General features: G+C 47.9%; 1 protein-coding gene across 1 annotated transcript in view; it reads right to left on the bottom strand.

Moving 5' to 3' along the window:
• Window positions 1-18,954, bottom strand: part of TTC28 (tetratricopeptide repeat domain 28) — a 276,929-nt gene that overhangs the window by 6,782 nt on the left and 251,193 nt on the right. The window contains exons 14-20 of the mRNA XM_024196899.2: window positions 16,144-16,323; window positions 7,893-8,613; window positions 6,431-6,555; window positions 4,705-4,936; window positions 4,229-4,305; window positions 1,514-1,537; window positions 512-641 (exon numbers count right to left, since the gene is read on the bottom strand). Of these exons, the coding sequence (XP_024052667.2) occupies window positions 512-641; window positions 1,514-1,537; window positions 4,229-4,305; window positions 4,705-4,936; window positions 6,431-6,555; window positions 7,893-8,613; window positions 16,144-16,323 (1,489 nt within the window). The remainder of the gene's footprint in view (window positions 1-511; window positions 642-1,513; window positions 1,538-4,228; window positions 4,306-4,704; window positions 4,937-6,430; window positions 6,556-7,892; window positions 8,614-16,143; window positions 16,324-18,954) is intronic.

Raw genomic sequence — 18,954 nt, 5'->3', positions numbered from 1 at the left:
GTTTGGGTGTATTGACTGAGGGGGGCCCCCGCAGGTGGGCTCTGGGGCGGAGGGGTTGTGGGTATGGCCCCCGGCTGGGCTCGGGGGGGAGGAGGGAGAGGAAGAGGGGAGCAGAGAAACAGGAACTGGGTTGTCATAGGGGGTTTCTTTAACTCTCTACTCCTGGGGGAATTTTTGTGTGTCTGTATTGTTATAGACATACTTGCTGACAGGCATTTTGAAATAAATTACCAAAATAATTGAATCTGGCATGATTCTGTAGGGTTATTTTGACAAATAAAATTTGCAGAATTTTTAATTGTTTTGGCGCAGAATGCCCCCAGGAGTAACACACAGGGAGAGCAATCTCTGCTCACAGTGACCGGAGAAGGATTCACTGGGCCAGGTAACGAGCAGCCGGGCCATCATGTCCTACATATCAAATGATGTAAGCAGCAAAGGTGCTTGTGAAGTATAAGGTGTTGGATGGCCACACAGACAGCAGCAATAAAACAAGGAAACATCATCTTACCTAAGGCTGCCAGAAACTCGTGGCAGCCAGGAAGCCTCCAGAGCTGGACACTGATGGAGACCTGGATCGGGGCAGAGGAGAAATCCTGCTCCTTCTCTCCTGCTTGGAGTTGAACCAAGACCTGATGTAGCTGAGGATGACAGAACAAATATCAGCCCTTCCATACCAACCCATTCACCTCCTGGCTGACATTCCCAGCCGGTGGGGTCACACCTAATCTGCCATTGTCCTGGATAGTCACTAGTACACTCTAGTCAAGGTGCTGCCCAAGCCCTGAGAAGAGACACCCAATCAAAGATCACACTCTGCATAGAGGGAGGGGCCCTACAACTGGCCGGACATTCTGCTGGGAAGTCTCCAGCAGGGACACGTGAACCCCTGTAAGGTGAGTTAGAGTGGGGCTGTTGCCAGAGAAAGGGCAGGAGGGAAGCACAGTACGAAAACTTCAGGAAGAAAGAAAAGGAGGAGGTGCTTAGTGGCTGCTCATGGCCACTCAAAGGCTATTCTGTAACTGGGCTATTTGATCGGGCATGAAGCCAAACCCAGAAACGCCCCAGCTGTGCTAAACGAGACAAAGTCAGTCATGGGAAACAGCTGAAGGTTTCCCACATGTTTCCAGGACCTCTAGGAAGCAGTTTGTCAGCTGAGCCCAAGAGACAGGAGCGCTGGGGTGAGAGCAAAGCACTTTGTTACCAAAACATGAGCTGGACCAAGGGGCATGTCTCCCTCTCGCACCCCCACAGAACTGCATTCACACACAAAGGGGAAGGCCTGGGTGAGGAGGAGGGGGAAGGACAAAACTCCACTCCCAGCCTCACCTATACTACGCCTGCGGCACAGGCCCAACACCACAATGTCCTTTCTCCCCAATAGCAGTAATTAAGCAAATCCCAGGCCTAAAAATTTGGTGACTATTAAACCGTAACACAGGGAAACGGTTTTCCAGAGCTCAGGGCGTGCCTCTGCAGAGGAGTAATGTTCCCTGGTATGTGGGGTACTCACCATTCCCACCATATTTTTAACAGCCTTCATTCAGGTAGCAGATAAGAAGAGAGAATAGGAGAGAAGGAAAGAAAGAACAAACATGGGTTATTCTGCATTATGGAGTGAGCATGGCATGAAGCCCTGTAGGGCTGAGTAGATCATCACAAGCCAGCCCCCTCCTGCAAGAGGCACAGCACAGAGCAGGGGGAGAAGGGAAAATGAGGGTGGGGAGTGAAGGGACCAAACAAGCAGGAACAGGCAGCTGGAATCTGGAAGTCCCTAAGCTGTTAAAACCAGAGCTGGCACTTCCCAGGCAGCTACAACCCTGCCAGTGAGGAGATGAGCCCCATCCATCTTTTGACAGGAGGTGGAACATAAACAACCTTCCTCTAGTTTCCTTTCAGGGGCTGTTTATTGGCATTTGATGCAATCTATACTCCCTAGCATTCCCACTGCACGTGCAAATGAAGGTTATGGCCCTTATCTCTACACACAAGCAGCCCAGAGAGAAGGGAGCACGCTCAGTGCTTTGCTAATTCGCTGTTCCCAGGAACACTTTCCCCTCCTCAGATACTGCAGTGAACGCAAGTCAGGGATGAAGGCTGCGTGCATTACAGCAGCCTTGAAATCCACCTCCAGAGAAGCCTCCCCCCCAAAGCACCCTAGAACTGTGCACCACCTCGCTCCCAAGCCAAAGGGTCTTTTCAGTGTGTGTAACTGTTAGCCCCGCGGGTGCGCAGAGAGGAGAACGGATGCTGCAGCGGGGACTGTTTGTGCTGGTTCAAGTGCTGGAGCTGCTCTTTTAGAATTAAACCACCTGACTGAGGAGCAGAACAGCTCACACGCCAAGCAGCTTCACCCGAGGTGCCTGGTCTCTGAACACACAGGAGACTGGATGGAGCAGTCACCCAGGAGCAGTTCTGCAGGCCAGGTCATACTGGCCTGTGCAAAGTAGAAACCATTGTCTCCTTAATGATCATGAATGCTCAGTACTTACCAACCCCCATGGAGGGGGGCGCACTATCCCCATTCACAGATGGAGCAGCTAAGCCAGAGGTCTCAGCACCACAAGGTCATAGTGAAAATGCCATGATCTGAGCCCTGGTACCAGAGGGTGGTAACTTTGGGATGTGGCTGAAGCAAGATAGCAAGAGATAGGACCCAACCTTCCTGCCCAGACCTTGAGCCTGACAGGGAGGTTGGGGAAGTAGCATTACAAACTGGCTGCCTTCCTCTCAGATTGTGGGGGGCAGTAGGGTTCTGGGCTTTGCATTTCAAGGAGCCTAGCTTCCATCAGCCCCTGTACCCAGGCGTGGTGTCTGCTGTATTGTCACATTCATGCAAAATCCTGGGCAATGCCAGGTGTCCCCAAGGGAAAGGGATGACAGAAGCATTCGGGAGAACGAGCCCTGCTCCATCCATACTACAGAGGCACAAGCTGGAGCTGGGAAGGAAATAGTGTCCATGGGCCGTGGCTGTCAGTCGTTCCCCTGTAGTTTTCATAGACCTGTAGGACTGGAAGGGACCTCGAGAGAATTTCTGGGGGGATGGGCTGCAGCAGAGGGGAGAGCTGGGCTGAACCCTAATTTCCAGCCAGCGCTATTCCTGTCTGGGGCTTGGCCTGCACAAGAACATCTGCAGAAACAATGCACATCTCTTTTGCTATTTGCTGCAGCAGGCAGCTGGGGAAATGGTGAATAAATCTTTTGTTAGCTGCATGCAGCCATCTGAAGCCTGCTTTTTCTTGGGTGATTTAATTGGCTGCGGCAAGAACACAAACAGGAAACAGTCATGTGGACATTTTTATAGAGAATGTTAGATTGTTGTCCTTTAAACTACCTGTTCCATTTACTCTGGGCTGCCCTCCTAATGGTTGTCTGCACAGCCGCAGCACTGGCAGTGTGATTCCTGCACAGGGACTCTTGGCCTAACGATCCAAAGGAAGCCCTCTTAGCTAAAGTGGGAATGCCTGGCAGAGAGGGCACAGTTCCCAGCTGCCCACTGACTTATTTCTCTAGAAAACCTGATACAGGTGGTCAGGAAAATATCTGTGCAAGACACGGGGATGGTGAGCTACATGCCTGTTCACAATTCATTGTGCGCCCAGCTGCTGGGGCAGACAAATGGCCTGGTCTGAAGAGCACTCAGGAGATGAGGAACATGTTGAAGCATGCCAGCCATGCTGAGGGCACAATGAGAGAGAGCTGGGTCAGGACGGACAGGGTGGAAGAGTAAGGAAGGCTGTGGTAATGGAGCTACAGGCAGTAGTGCATTCCCACACAACAGTGGATCTTACAAAGGCTGGAAACTTGTTTGGCAGAGCTGCGAGCTGCCCCCAAGTAACAGCACAGGTCAGAGAGGCACTGGACGAAGCATTAGGGAATACCCTGAAGGGAACAGCCCAGTACAAGTTCTTAGGGTAATAGGCTGACTGGGACCTAATCAAGTTTTCCATCCCTCAATGCCAGGATCCCACCTTGCTCAGCTGTACTGAACAGCACGACTGGTGTGCATGTCACATGCTCTCTGTTCTGTCACTGAGCTGAGAAGTCCAGCAGCGTGCCTGCACCCATGTGCCAAGGCATTCACTCACTCAAGCAGACAAGAGAGACAGGTTTTGAATTTTGGACACAAAAGCCACTCGGTCTATTTTCTCTGCTAGTGGCTCTGGACTCCTTTACCCTAGGAAGAAGGATTTGCGGCATGGTGCTGTAGCGTCACCACCCTACTCACCCGGTTGATAAGCTGTTCTCCAGTCTCTGAAGCAGTAATAAGTTTGCAAAGTGCCTGAAGTGCCGGGTTAGGCAAACCTGAAAAAAATCAGAAACCATAAAGTTTGTTCAAACCTGCCTCTGAACTGCTGAGAGAAACCATCCCAAAGCGACACATGGGCCCAGCTTCCCTGATGAGCGAACTCCCGTCTGGGAGCAGGGACAGAGGAACAATAATGCCCTGGCTCCTCGGGTATTGGGACCAGAGGGAAATGAATGGAATCTGTGGCTGAAGCAGCCATGTTCTCACTGCAAAAGCCTGCTCTAGGGCTATGCTGGGAGCAACAGTCCCATTCTGTGATTTTACTTAGTCCCTGTAAAAGCACAGAACAACATCTGAACAGCGAGATTTCCCACTCCTCCCATCCAAGAGGCAGCAGGTGGACAAGAGCCTGCTAAGGCGGATGATGCCAGAGCCCCCTGTGGCCTTTTCCTTACCTAGGAGGGACTGGATGGTGGTGCTGCATTGCTGTAGCCGTTCACCGGGGTCTGAAGTTGGGAAGAAAACTGCAGCTGGAAGACCACTCGCAGGAGGGTCAAGTCGAAACCCCACAGCAGTGAGTAATGCCTGCCAGCCTGGAATGCCGCCAACTTTATTCTCCACACTCTGCTGAGAGGTGTACATGGAATTGTGCTGCCCGTTCTGGATTCGCTGCAGCGACTTCTCCACCTTCCGGGACAAAAGACTGCATTAGCTTATTCTGCAGAAAGTTTATCATTAACCCTTTCCTCGTTCTGCAGTGTCAGGAGCAGAAAGGCATCTCAGGTCAAGGGGTGGGCTGGGTGACAGACTGTATGGCAATCAGCCTCCGACAGGAGGTGGTCAGGGCCCTTTGGAACTAGAGGCTCCACTAATTCACGTATAGCTGTAAAATGAGAAGTCAGGCAGCCTATAGCAGCATCTTGGGCAGACGAGGGCCATGGAAAACTAGGCTACATGTTTGACTGGGAGGAGGAATCTGCCCATTTTCCAGCCTATCCTGAAGGGATGATTTCCCGTAAGCCAGGTGGCTGTATCTGTCCCCACAGAAACACTGAGTTATGGTTTCCAGCCTCTTGGGTCTGCTGCTGACTACCAGGTTATCATGTTCCATGTGCAGACTTACCACTTGGATGGTAAATAGCAAAAGTAGAACCCTCCTCCCTTTCCAGCCTGATGCAGCTAGGATCATCATCCTCAGTCGACTAATGCTGCCATTACAACAGGACATTGCCCCTAAGGAAACTAGGAGGGTCCTTTCGGAGGAAAGGTGTTACACTGATGTGAGAGGATCATATTCTAACCATCCCTGAGTTTTACCTACAGATCACATCGGTCGCAACATTCACTGCTCCCCAGAGCTGGTTATTGGTACCTATGGGAACACCACTGTCTCGTTAAACTTCCATGTGTGCTGCTGTTTTGGGGTTAAACCCTGTGGATTTCAGTGTGGTATTTTCTGGTGAAAGCTGTCAGCTGAACAGAATGTTCTGCGTCATGCAGTATCATGGGAAGGACCCAAAGAGTCAGTTCTTCTGTCTAACAAACCTTGCTGCTTTAGAGCTTGCTCTGTTCTGAACTGCGGTGTTCATTCTTGGCTCGAAGCCATCAGTCCTTAACATCTGTACAGAGAGCGTGGTCACTTGGCTAGCAAGGAAGGAGACACACTACAGTGTCTTCATTCTCACCTCCCTACTTCTTGTCTAGTTCACAGCAATTCTGTCATAGAAACAATTAACCTTAGTGACAATCTCATTTTCAAAGCACAGACCCGCTCAGCAGCATATGCAAATCAGCTGGGTCGGAGAGAGGGATTTTATTTGTCATGCTAGCAAGGTGAATCTCTGCCTGGTGTCCCATTCTTCTCCCAGGGACAGGGCGTAGCTGCAGGGATGACACAGGCTGAGGGAGGAGAAGGAGGGTTGGGGGTTTACTCCTGAAGTTGAATTGAAACGTTTCCCCACCCATTCAACATTCAGAGACACCTTGCCACAGATGACATCACCTTCCAAGCGTTAAGAGGAAGCGTCTGCCATACTCCAAGGCAGGGACCCACATTTCGATGGAACTTTCCAGGCTGCAGGAAGGGGCCTTTACAGCCTCTCCAAAGCAAGACTGCAAGGCTCTTATTGCCACCACTCTGGGGTGCAGGAGATACTCTTATGGCAGCTCCCTCTCGCTTACCAGATGTAACAAGACTCTCAGGGCATCTCGTGCTCTCTCTGGGTGCTGCAGAATCTCTGTCAGGGCCTGTCCAATTAGCGAGGAAGGGCTGTTCAGCTTCACATCACTGCCAATGAGCATGAAGCCTGCAGGATTCAGACGAAGAGCTTCTTAATCTCCTCTTGTCCCAGAAAAACAAATACTCTGCCTCCCTCAAGCTAACAGAAATGAATAGCTCTTGGCCCCTTGCTGAGTGATTTGCCTACCCACGGAGAAGGGAGAATCCAGAACAGCTGCCTCCATGCCACCCAGGCACCTAACTTCTAGGATGCTTCTTCAATGCTCTCTGCTCTGCCCCTTTATGAAATCAATACTGTTTTCCTGTTCACGTATGTGGAAAAATGTGGCAATGCAGAGACTTGCCCTAGCATGCTCCTCGTCTCCTTGACGAGAACAGAAATCAATACAAGCTAAACACTGCCTGAAAATGGAGAGCTGTTCCTGTCTAGGGAAAGATGCCTGCTTTGCCCAGGCCGCTAGCTTGTGCACCATGCAAATATCAGCCTCCCCCATGGCAGTACAAGGAACTCTTCCTGCTGCCCCTGTACACTCGCATCCTCAACATGGCTAGGGTCACACGTCAGCTTTTGGTGGCAGGTCCACTAGTTTGCTCCACTATGATCTAACCCAAGTGTGCAGAAGACATGCACTGAGTGAGACTGTCAGTTCTAGAGAAAAATGCTGCTGTCATGGGAATACTGCCAGTATTCTTACAAACTCCGGAAAAGCCTCATCTCTCTGGAATTCTGGGACGTTCTTAGAGGTTCCTCATAGTCTCTAGTCAAGGTACAGCAAGGGTGAATAGTCTCAGTTCCTTATTTCTCATCACTGAACTATCTAGCACATTTAATTTTAAAATGTTGAATTAAATACACATCCTCCTCAGTGGATTACAGCACTGTTGTTACAGTGCCATTCAAGAAACACCCTCCACCCCATCATTACACTAATGGGAATCAAATCTTTCTGCTGTACCGTGCTAGACACATCAGTAAGAATAATGCATCCTGATCTGTAATCTGTAGGGAGAAAAGGAATCTTGTCTGTTATCAGCTGGGGATCCTGGGTAATTTCCTGCCTGCATGGCCCTTAGCATATCAGGTCTTCCTAATGATTAAACCTGCCTGATGAGACAGGTGCATTTCATACGCTGTAAATTATGTCAAACACATGTTCTCCCCATTGTTACATTGAAGAACGAATATTTCCCACTGGCCAGCCATTCAGCAACACTCATTAGCGCAGAATCAGGTCTGATGCACAGCTTCAGGCTGCTGTAAGGGCACATGGTGTTACTCATGCACTCTGCTGCTAGCACAGCTCCTTGTTCAACTCAAACACAAACAAATTGGTGTAATTGTTTCTCCTACAAACTCTTTCCTGTTTATTATGAGAACAGCCCCAAGAAGCAGATTCCTCCTACCTGCCCAGTTGGATGGATGGGAGAACTGCTTGCTGCTCTGCACTGTTTTCATGGCCTCTCCGAGGGCTGCGCTGGCTTTCATTCCATTAAGGAGGGAGGCATAGAAGGCGTGCACAAACATTTTGGAAGCAGCCACAGGAACAGGCCAGAGTGACACCAGGACACACTGAGCCCCAGCAGCCAGGAATGCCCGTGTCAAGCCAACGACCCCATCAGCAGTGACTTTGCTGTTGGACTCTTGGTAGGAGCCGAGAACCACTAATTTGACAGGAAGCCGCAGATCCAGAACGTCGGCTGCTGTGAGCAGGAACTCCTGGAGAGGAGGGCAGTCTGAGATACTCTCCACATCACTGGCATCATCCTGCATCCGGAGGGATTCTGGAATTGTGTAGGGATTCCCAAAGGAGCTCTTGCTACTGGCTGGGTTGCTATCAGCGTTGGGCGTTAGGACCAAGGCAGCCAGCTTCCAGGAAACATGGGTTGCAAAATGGACACACTCTGCCTGAGTGAGTGCGCTCATGACCCTCTCTTTCGTTGCCACGTTGCCAACCAGAGGCTGGCAGCCAAGTAATTCAGATACCATATAGGCCTCCTCTTCTGCAGAGGGCATAGGCCCCCAAAGCCATCTGTCCATCACTGCTGCAGGGAGTTTGGGATTTCCTATGACGGCTGCCATTGAGGTAGAACTGGAATAAGCAGGAGCATTCTTCTTCAAAAGGGACTAGAAAGAGAGAGAGAGAGAGAGAGAGAGAAAATAGGGGTCAAAGAACGGTCTGTTGTAGCCATGGCCCTGCAAGCGTCCTGCCTCCCCACGGAATGTCTGGGGTGGCCGGGGCTCTGTAACAGTAAGATGGTTTTCTCATTAGAACAATGCCTTGCATTTCTTTAGCCCCTTCCATCCAAGCTGTGCTCATTTACATACCGACTCCATTCAGGGGCAGGGCAGGATTACTACTTCCTTTTCTGGGGAGAGGAAATGGATCCACAGAGAAGGGAAGTGACTTATCCAAGGTCACACTGGAGGTTTATGGCAGAGCCAGCAATATTAACTAAATCTCAACTTCCAGCCTTGTGCTGTAACCACAAGCCCATGCTTCCTCCTCAGTCCAGTCACTCCGTACAGCACCCCAGTAGTTTAATTATCTAGTCTGGCATTGGTGAGCTCTGGTAACGGGGATTCCACAGGATGAAAAGGTCACTTATCTGGTGCAGTAACTGGAGTTCTTAAAGATTTGTGTAGTGTGGGTGCTTCATGTTATGATATGCGCACGCCTATGTGCTCTTGTTTGGAGATTTTCATCAGCAGTGTCCGTGGGTCCATGCCTGTGCCCTAGACACCCTTGTGCCCCGATCTGAGGGGAGAGAGGGATGGGTGGACCTGCCACCACTCCCAATCCTTCTCAAGCATGGAAGTAGAAAGAGTCAGACTCCAAGGCGGGGGGGCACCCATAGGGACACACATGTCAAAGAACTCCCATTGCCATACAAGGTAAGTAACCTCTCCATCTTCGAGTAATGTCCCTATGGGTGCGCCACGTCAGGAGACTTCTGAGAAGTACTTCCATCATGGAGAAGGGTGCCAAGGAGGTGGATTCAGTTCAGATTGTAGAACAGACTCGCTGAAAGCCATGTAACTGCATCCAGACCTGACAAGAGTGTACTGCTAGGAAAACATGAACCCAGGACCAGGTGACTGCCCTGTCAGGATAGGTATGTTTTTCAGCATGGCTACTGTGCTAGATTGATCCCTGGTGGAATGAGCAATGACTCTTGGAAGGGGAAGCAAGGGGTGGACATGTCAACACCTTGTCATGATGAAATACCGTATATGGTGAGTCAGCCATCAAAGCTGCAAGCTCCCCTATCCTCCTCGCTGAGGTGATGGGTATGAGGAACTCAGTCTTAAGAGACAGATGAAGGCGGGAACAATTCAACATACATTCAAAGGGGGTTTTTCTCAGGGCATTGAAGACTAAGTAGAGGTCCTGTGGTGGAGTTGGTTCCTTGATGGGAGGAAAGAGGTTGAAGAAGACTTTGATAAACCTTGTTGTATTTGGGTGGGTGAAAACTGAAAACCCTTCCAATGTCACCTGAAAGTGAGACCAGCCATTCGCATGGCACTGTTGTAGCTGGTGTTGCAAGGTATTTACGTACCAGATATGCTAAACATTTGTATGTCCCTTTATGGTTGAATCTGTATGCACTAAAATTTTACATTGTTTTGTTTCTGAGTGAAGTTATGTACAAAAAAATGATTTGTAAGTTGCACTTTCATGATAAAGGGATTGCACTACAGTACTTGTATGATGTGAATTGAAAAATACTATTTCTTTTATCTTTTTTACAGTGCAAATATTTGTAATAAAAACAATATAATAAAGTGATTATAGTACACTTTGTATTCTGTGTTGTAACTAAAATCAATATATTTGAAAATGTAGAAAAAATCCAAAAATATTTATAATAAATTTAACTTGGTTATCTATTATTGTTTAACAGTGCAATTAAAACTGCAATTTTTTTAATCGTTTCACAGTCCTAGTTGCCAGCATAACATATTATGTTGCTATGGAGGATAGCCTCCTGAGCGGTCCATCTTCCTTGAGCTGTGAGGTTCTGGGAGGTGCCTGTAATGATGACTCTCATGGGAGGGGGTTGCAGGAACAGAACTCCTTTTGTGGATCTTCTCACCAATTGAGAGACTGAAGTACCCTCTGAAGAACCGACACTTGTTTGCACTGACTGTACTTGTTGAGGGTATAGACAGTCATCAGCCAGGCCTGAAGACACCAAGACTGTAATCTTGCCAAGGGTGTCACAAGTGTATAAGCTGCCATATGACCCAGAAGTTGTAGGCAAGGTCATCCTCTGGTTTGCGGGCTTTGAAACAAGGTTGGACATTGTGGTAAATCTGTGTTTGGGCAGGCAGGTATGCCCCGGCTGCGGAGGAGTCGAGAGTAGCCCCGATGAAGTCTCTGCACTGAGTGGGTATGAGAGTAGATTTTTCTGTGTGGAGGTGGAGGCATGGAAAAGAAAAAGGGCTTTACTGTCTGAGCCTGCAGAAATGAAAGGCCTTTCAGGAGCCAATCATCCAGGTAGGGGAAGACAATTATTCCCATCGGGCAAAGATGGGCTGTGGCGACTGATAGGACCTTGGCGAAGACTCTTAGGGTGATGGAAAGGCTGCAGGATAGGACATGATACTGACTGTGATCCCTACCTACCATGAAATGTAGGACTCATCTGTGAGAGGGGTGCATGGCGATATGAAAATAAATATCCTGACGGTTGAGGGAAATGAACCAATCTCCCAGATCCAGAGAAGGAATTATTATTGCTGTGGTTACCATTCTGAACTGCTGATCCTAGACGAAAGTGTTCAAAGTCCTGAATTGATCTCCATCCCCCATTGCTTTTCGGGATCAGGAAATACCTAAAGTAGAACCCTTTTTGGATGAAGTCCAGTGGAATGAGTTTGATCAGCCCACTGTTAGGAAGAATGGTATCTCCTTTCTCAAGAGATCCTTGTGAGAAGGGTCCCTGAAGGAGGACAGGGTGGGGCACAAGAGGGTGGTAAGGAGGTGAACTGAATGGAAAAGCCTGTGGAAACCACCTCCAGGATCCATCTCTCTGAGGTGATGAGCTCCCAGGAAGGTATAAAATGGGAAAAAGAGAATTCCCATAAGTGTGGAGGTCGGGGAGGTACAACATAGACTCTGAAGCAGAAGGTAGGTTGTGACCCTTGACCAGCTTGAGGACGTCAGTGGTGGGGAGGTTGCTGTAAAGGAGGGCCCTTTCTTATGGAATCTGGGCTTTTTCCTGAGGGGTTCAGCCAATCGTGTGGGTGGGTAGTGGACTGGTGGGATCGTTGAGCCATCTGCGACCTTCTGTTGTTTTCTTTTTGTCGCAGCTGTATAAATGCCCAGAGATCATAGTGTCGCCTGAGAATCTTTTAGAGAATGGAGAGACCCATCTGTGGTGTCAGTAAACAACTTGGGTTCTGCAAAAGGAAGATCTTTGACAGTATTTTGGACCTCCTTGGAGAGGCCAGAGGACTGCACCCAAGAAGCTAGGTGCATGACTACTGCCATAGCCATGGGACGCGCAGCTCTGGTGAAATTGTTCTCTCTGATCCTGAGGCAAGTGTTCAGTAAAGGCTGAGAATAACTGGTGAAGACACTTCGCCACCAGTGCTTGGTAATTGGCTACTCTGAATTGCAAAGAAGCCAAGGAGTAGCTCTTTGTCAGATGGTGCTGAATGGAATCTGTGCTGTGTGTTCCTCTTATTTGCAGCCTCAACAACCAGATTGTTGTATGTAGCCTGCGAGTAAAAATATTCTGAGCCTCTGGGTGGAACACAGTATTTTTTGTCAGCCCGTTTGCATGTCGGCAGGATAGTAGCTTGATTTGCCATACCAGGCATGCTAGAGCTAACAACGTCATTGATGGGAAAGGCAATCCTGGCCAAGGGGAGATGTATGTCCACCAGGGAGTGTTGCAGTTCCTGTATCTCCTCCAACAGAATTTGTAAACTGTCCACTGTACATTTCATCAGGTCTTGAAAGGCCTTGAAATCATCAGGGTAAGATGATGGAGGAGACATGATCTCCACCTCCATCTGGTGAAAAGAAGGACTTGTGGGAGGAAGGTGTTTCTTCCTCATCAGCTGATTCCTCCTACTCAGTGAAATGCACCAGAGGGGCAAGGCTTGAGGTAGCTGGTTGTTGCTCTTGATATTTTTCTTATGAGACTGGACCTGATAGAACTGGTCGCTGTAGGGGGCCCACAGGTTCAAACATATCCTCTGAGGTGGGGCATAAGGGAAAAGGGGAGGGCCCCAAGGTTGTCCTTGCCAGAGTCTCTGGATATATTGCCTGCTGGGAGTTTCCTCCTCAGGTTGGGACCTCCAGGGAACGAGGCAGAGGACCCTACTATAGACACCTCAGAGTCAGATGAGATATCATCCCCCATGTCCATTAGAGGGGCAGAAAGTGCAGGTACCAGAAATCAAGTCAGTACTGGGCCCCAGGGAGGTACTTGTACCTTTATCAGTACATACGTTTCGTAGCTGGTTGGTTCATGAGGCAGCACCAGGGGAAGTCATGTTGGTACCCACTGGAAATCTTTCTCAGAACCCTCAAAGAGTCTGTGTGGGGACCCTGGCATAGATAGAGGGTAAGTAGGTACTGTAAAATGAGTTGGTGTCTGTGGAGAGTGTCTCTCAGTACTGGTCAATAGTTGTGATTCATGCTCTTCCAAGGTGGAACACAGGCCTGGACAGTCTGGGCACTGTAGATAGGGATTCTCAGGAGTCAGTATGTCAGGTGGAGACAGTACCGAAGAGTGATTGGTATGTGACGAGGATTTCATCTGGACTCTTACGTTTTGAAGGTACCGGGTCCGGCGCCAAGGTTGATGGCACTTTAGGAGGCTTCTCAGTACGCGGCTTCTTTGCCAGTGCTGTGGAATCAGTACTGGAGGGGATGGGCGCCTCAGTGATGCCTGTAGTGGGATGTGAGGTCTCCTGGGGCACAGATGGGGGTGGGGGATGAAGGGGACTTTTCCCTTCTCTTATCCTGTTCTGGAGAATGGGTCATGTCTTCTTTAAAGGTCTGGGTGGTGCTGCAGCGACTTCAGGGTCTTTGCTTACTGCCAGAACAGAGGTGGTGGGTGGGTCTGACATACAGGGGGATGATTTGGACCCTGCGGGTCTCAGCAAGCGAGCTCTCCATTAACAGGGGTTTTAGTCTATCCTCCCTCAACCTCTTAGATCTGTTCTTAAATCTTGAGCAGCTCTGACATTTGGAGGGGATCTGAGACTCCCCAAGGCAGCGGAGGCAGCTTGAATGTCTGTTGCTGCAGGGGGAAGACCTGTGGCAAGTCTGGCAGGGTTTGAAGCCTGAAATGTTGGGCATAACCGGCATTTCAGACCTTGGGTTGAGGCTCGAGAAAAATTGGGCAAAAGGAGTTAGGGGGACCCCTCCCCCCAACACAAACTGTGCTAAATAACAGAAAACATAAGAGACAGGAGTACCTGAGCCACATGGCCTAGCTAAGGGCAGCGCAGTGCTCCATCTCAAGCTGCAGGTGGCTTAGCAGGAACTGGAGTGGTGGCAGGTCTGTCCCCCATGAGGGGCCTGAGCGTGTCTAGGGCGCAGGTGTAGACCGCTGGACACTGCTGATGAAAATCTCCAATGAAGAGGACATGGGCACATGCGTATCTTGACGTGGAGCACCCGTAGGGACACTGCTTGAAAAAGAATCCTTTTCCCACCGACTAATCGTTTTTACAGTTAGGAAGTTTTTTTTATCCCATTCAACATAGGTTTTTCCTGTTGACCTTGTTTATATTTGTCAGGTTATGAAATGTAAGGAATCTATTATGAGCTATTTCTGAAACAATCAGTACTGTGAAGGGTGAATGAACCAATTCCTGCTTGTAAATCCCTTTGGGATGTTCAGGATGAAAAGTGCTTTACAAAGGATGAAATAAAAATCATTCCTTAGCTGGCAACAGTTGCAGATGACACAAAATTATGTAGGTTAGTCAAGACTAGAAAAGACTGTGAGGAGCTTCAGAGGGACCTAACCAAATTAGCCAATTGGGCAGAGTTCAATAAATATTTCTTTTCTGTTTTTGGAAAGAAGCAGGATGATATATCACACGAGGAGGAAATATTTTCCATTCCATTAGTAACTAAGGAGGATGTTAAAGATATCTTAGGGATAAATACTTCTAAATCAAAAGGCCCAGATAACCTGCACCCAAGAGTCCTAAAAGTGTTGGCTGAGGAAATCTCTAGCCTGCTGATAATAACTTTTAACAAATCTTGCAATACAGGGGAAATTCAGGAACACTGGAAAAGTGCTAATGTTGTGGCAATATTCAAATGTGTGTAATTATAGCGTATAAGTATCTTCTTGGGGAGCAAATACCAGGTACTGAAGGGATCTTTAAGCTAGCTGAGAAAGGCAGAACAAGAATAATGTCTGGAAGCTGAGGCCAGACAAATTAAAACTATAAATTAGGCTTTAAAAAAAAAAAAACAAAAAAAACACACACACAACAGTGAGAGTGATTAACCATTGAAACAAAAAACTACCAAGGAAGTGGTAAATTTTCCATTTCTTGATGTCTTCAGACTGCCTTTCTGAAGACACGCATTGGTCAAATATAAGTTATTGGGTTCAATACAGGTGTAACTGGGTGAATGTAATGGTCTGTGATATACAGGAAATTAGATGATTTAATGATCCCTTCTGGCCTTAAACTCTATGAATCTATATCTAGTGGCTGATGAAGTTCACTGCTAACAAACACGAAGTAATAGACACTGAAAGGAATTATGTGAATGATCCATATGCATTGCTGGGCTCTAAATTAACTGTAGCTGGGTGTCACTGCAGTCAGGTCAATGGAAACCTCTGACCAACAAATGTGCTGTGGCAGATCAAGTACTGGCCAGAGACAGATTGACTCCTGGGGGCTAATCCAGAATAGGGAACTCCAAGTCATATACATCAACAGCAATGATAAAATCAGGCCCATCCTCCTATTTAGACAACTGTTTCACACGGCAATAATGCAGCATGTACCATGGGCAATCAGACCAAGAACTGTGGCATTCTTTGATGGTATGATGTTGGCCTTGAACTCCCCATAGACTTTTGGGCTTTTAGAAGCAGAAGGTTATTGCCATATATCAATGAAAATGGTATTTCCTCAGGATTTGCTTAAAGTATCAGCTTTGACCTGTGCCCTCAATGTCATGAGAAATCAGTGGCCGACGCCACAGGGGAACAGGCAGACAGGCAAACGTATGAGCAGATTGCGAGGATGTGATTAATTCACCAGGGAAACTCAGTTTAAGGTCACTCAGTCTGCATGGGAGCTCACCCCACCCAGAACCTGCAGTCTAGCTAAGAAAGAAATCCCAACCACTGCCTCGCCATGATTTGTGATCTCCTTGGGGTAGGGATCGCGCCTGACTCTGCTCTGGAAAGCATCGAAGTACGCTGTTGATGCTCAGCTCATTCAGCACCAGTGCCCTGGAAGTTGGTAGGTTTGTGATTTCCATTTTTGTAGCCGATGCCGCTGGAAGAGACAATAATCCCTGCAGCTCAGTCTGGGGCCCTTGCAGGGTGAGCCTGTATGGCATGGAGCGCTTCAGCTCTCACATGGCATGGATGGGGCCCTGCATGTCTCATACCTCACAGCAGGAGCACTGCAAGCATGGGGCTGGAGCGGTACCTTGGAGTTGGGGTTCAGTGACTGGATAGATGGTACTGCGACGAGGCTGAAGCGCTCGTAGAGGTACTCATTCGAGGAACTTCCTTTCAGGAGAGCGAAGGGGATAAGGTACAGTTCTCCCTCTAGAACTAGTATCAGCTGGCGATGGCGGCCGACTGGACCACTGGAATGCATCAGACCCTGAAGAGGAAAGAATACACACAGGCAGCTCAGTCCCCTTGTCTATACAGCCAAAGAAACACTCCATGCTCAGGCCCTGCTGTAAGTGTCAGGATTTCTAGCTCCCAGAACCAGCAAACCTGAAACATCTGTTTTAAAACTGCTATTCAGCAGAGCACATTTGACCTCGGATGCAACACCTATCACCCTGGCATGTTTGCACTGATTAACAATTCATTCATGAACAGAAGATCTCTAGCCAGATGCACTGGACTGGGTTCTACATCTTTGCTGCAAAGATCTCAGTAGGCACAAGCAGCTTTAGGAAAGTTAGTGAATCTCCAGCCTTGTCGTATTATAACTACCATTGCCACTTAAATTCAAACCTTCCTATCCACCGAAGGATGCAAAGGCTCACACTTAGTCTCTGCCTCATCACTAGTCTCCTAAGCCACTTCTGAAACTATTTGCTGGCTCACTAATCTGGACTTGGTCCAGAAGTTGGTCCAATAAAAAATATTACCTCTCCTACCTCGTCTCGTTAATATCTTGGGACCAATATGGCTAGAACAACATTGCATAATCTGGATCTGGTTCTTTGAAAGTTGCTAATCCCCTCTCTTGCTATGCATAAAATGACTAGCCGCCCCTCCCACCTCCACATACATTGGCCCCATGTGATGCTATATGAAAGGACATGACCATTTATATCATTAATATTGCCACTGTTAGACAATTGCAACAAATCTTGTACAAAGTATACCATTTTAAGATGTCAATGGAAAAAGTATGATGATCGTGTTTGTATGCATGTATCATCTTTGTATTTAAAGTTATGAATATTGACTATGTACCAGTATTTCAAATGTGTTTGCTCCTGGGGTAACACCCACAAGGTAACTGACATCCAGTCTAGCCAGCACATTCTGAACGGCCCATTCAAATTGATGGCCCATTCCAGAACATAGTGGGCCATAGAGCTTGTTCCAGCCTGGTGAGCCTTCCTGTGGACACTTTAGCCAAAATATGGGTAATGGCTGCTCCTATGAGTCATCAAAGCACGCAAGGCCATGTGACTTGCTCATGTGACCCTGGACTCCATCTTGTGCCTATAATTTTCCACAAACTAAGACTAAGAGCAGTCCCTCCACATGGGAGAAGGTAAAAAAAATATGTCCATTTTGCCTCTTTCCTGCTCTGATCTCTGGACTTATACTAAAAGGAGCATATTGATTATCGACTGAGGACCTTCCAATCTTTTGGAAGTTACCAGAGACTTTACAAGCCAGTGTTCTGTAACATCACTGCTTCAAACCTGATACAAACCTGCAATGATTGTATGTATTTGATTTCCTTAACCATTTTAACTCTCTCCGTATTCTTTTCTCTTATAAATAAACCTTTAGGTATTAGAAACTAAAGGCTCGGCAACAGTGTGATTATTGGGTAAGACCTGAGTTATATATTGACCTGGGTATGCGGTTGATCTTTTGAGATCAGAAGAAACCTTTGTTTGATGAAAGTGGTTTTCAATGGCCACTCATCATTAAGTCTAGTGCCTGGGTGGGGATGCCTATGGACACTGCAGTTTGGACTTCTTTTTAACCAGTGTGGTGAGACAGAAGTTTACTTTAGTTTCTGGGTTGGTATATCTAGTAATAGAATAACCACCAATTTGGGGTGATTTTCCCCTATTTCTCATCAGTTTGTCCTGAATTTGGCATCTTCGGCTGTGACCCACTGAGGCACAGTGACACCCTCCACACAGAAAGAATATGTTCTTTTGTGCTGCACCACTGCAGCTTGTGAAGCACTTTGGATGAGTGAGTGGGGGCTGGGAGAGCGTAGGCGGGATCGAGGTGCACAGGGGAGAGTGGCATTGAGACAGCTGGTCAAAAAATGGAAAGGTTTTGCATAAACATGTTCCGGAAAGAATTCTTTTGCTGTCAAAGTTTGAAATTTTGATGAACATTTCAGTTCACTAGAGGGCAGCAGGTGGGCATCACCAATATTTTACAGCTGCTCATTAGTACTTCAGCTCAGTAAAACTTCTGCTTGCAGCCTGCATGCGGCAACTGGAGAGGGCACTGCATATAATGGGAATTCTCTGTTTCTTATTCCCCTGGCTGCCCAGAGGCTGTGGCGCTCATCCTTGTTTGTTTCCTGCACATCCTCTCTGTTGCATTCTGTATGTTCCCTTAGCCTCAGTCCTCACATTTGTGACCTGTGTGCTGCAGGTTTCATCATTTACATTATTCCTCAGCCAGACGGCGACTGACACTGCCCCATGCAAGAGCCACAATGGTCTGCATTTTTAAATAGCTTTATTTTGAGAACCTTCCCATAAAGAATTGTAAAATCCATCCCCCCCATAAGTGGGGGTGGATGGGTAAAATAAATCCCAGGCCTCACTTCCACATGACTGTTGTCAAGATACTCAGCACTCCTCATTCTGATAGCACAAAGAAATGACACTATCAAATGCACCAGCAGTGGGACTCCCACCCAGAGATTCTGCAATTGCGTGCTTAGCAGATGTTGAAACAGTAGGAACAGAAAGTTACAAACTCAAGCACTACTAAAAATGTCAGACAGGCACTTTGCCCTTCTCCACAAACCTGGGCAAAGCTTTTCAATACTGGCTTAGAATCC

The sequence above is a fragment of the Terrapene carolina genome, unplaced genomic scaffold (assembly GCF_002925995.2).
Source record: "Terrapene carolina triunguis isolate 2854851 unplaced genomic scaffold, T_m_triunguis-2.0 Scaffold234, whole genome shotgun sequence".
In the NCBI taxonomy this organism is placed as follows: domain Eukaryota; kingdom Metazoa; phylum Chordata; order Testudines; family Emydidae; genus Terrapene; species Terrapene triunguis.
Note: the sequence above shows the minus strand (reverse complement) of the source record. Positions and strands in the feature narration are given on the sequence as shown.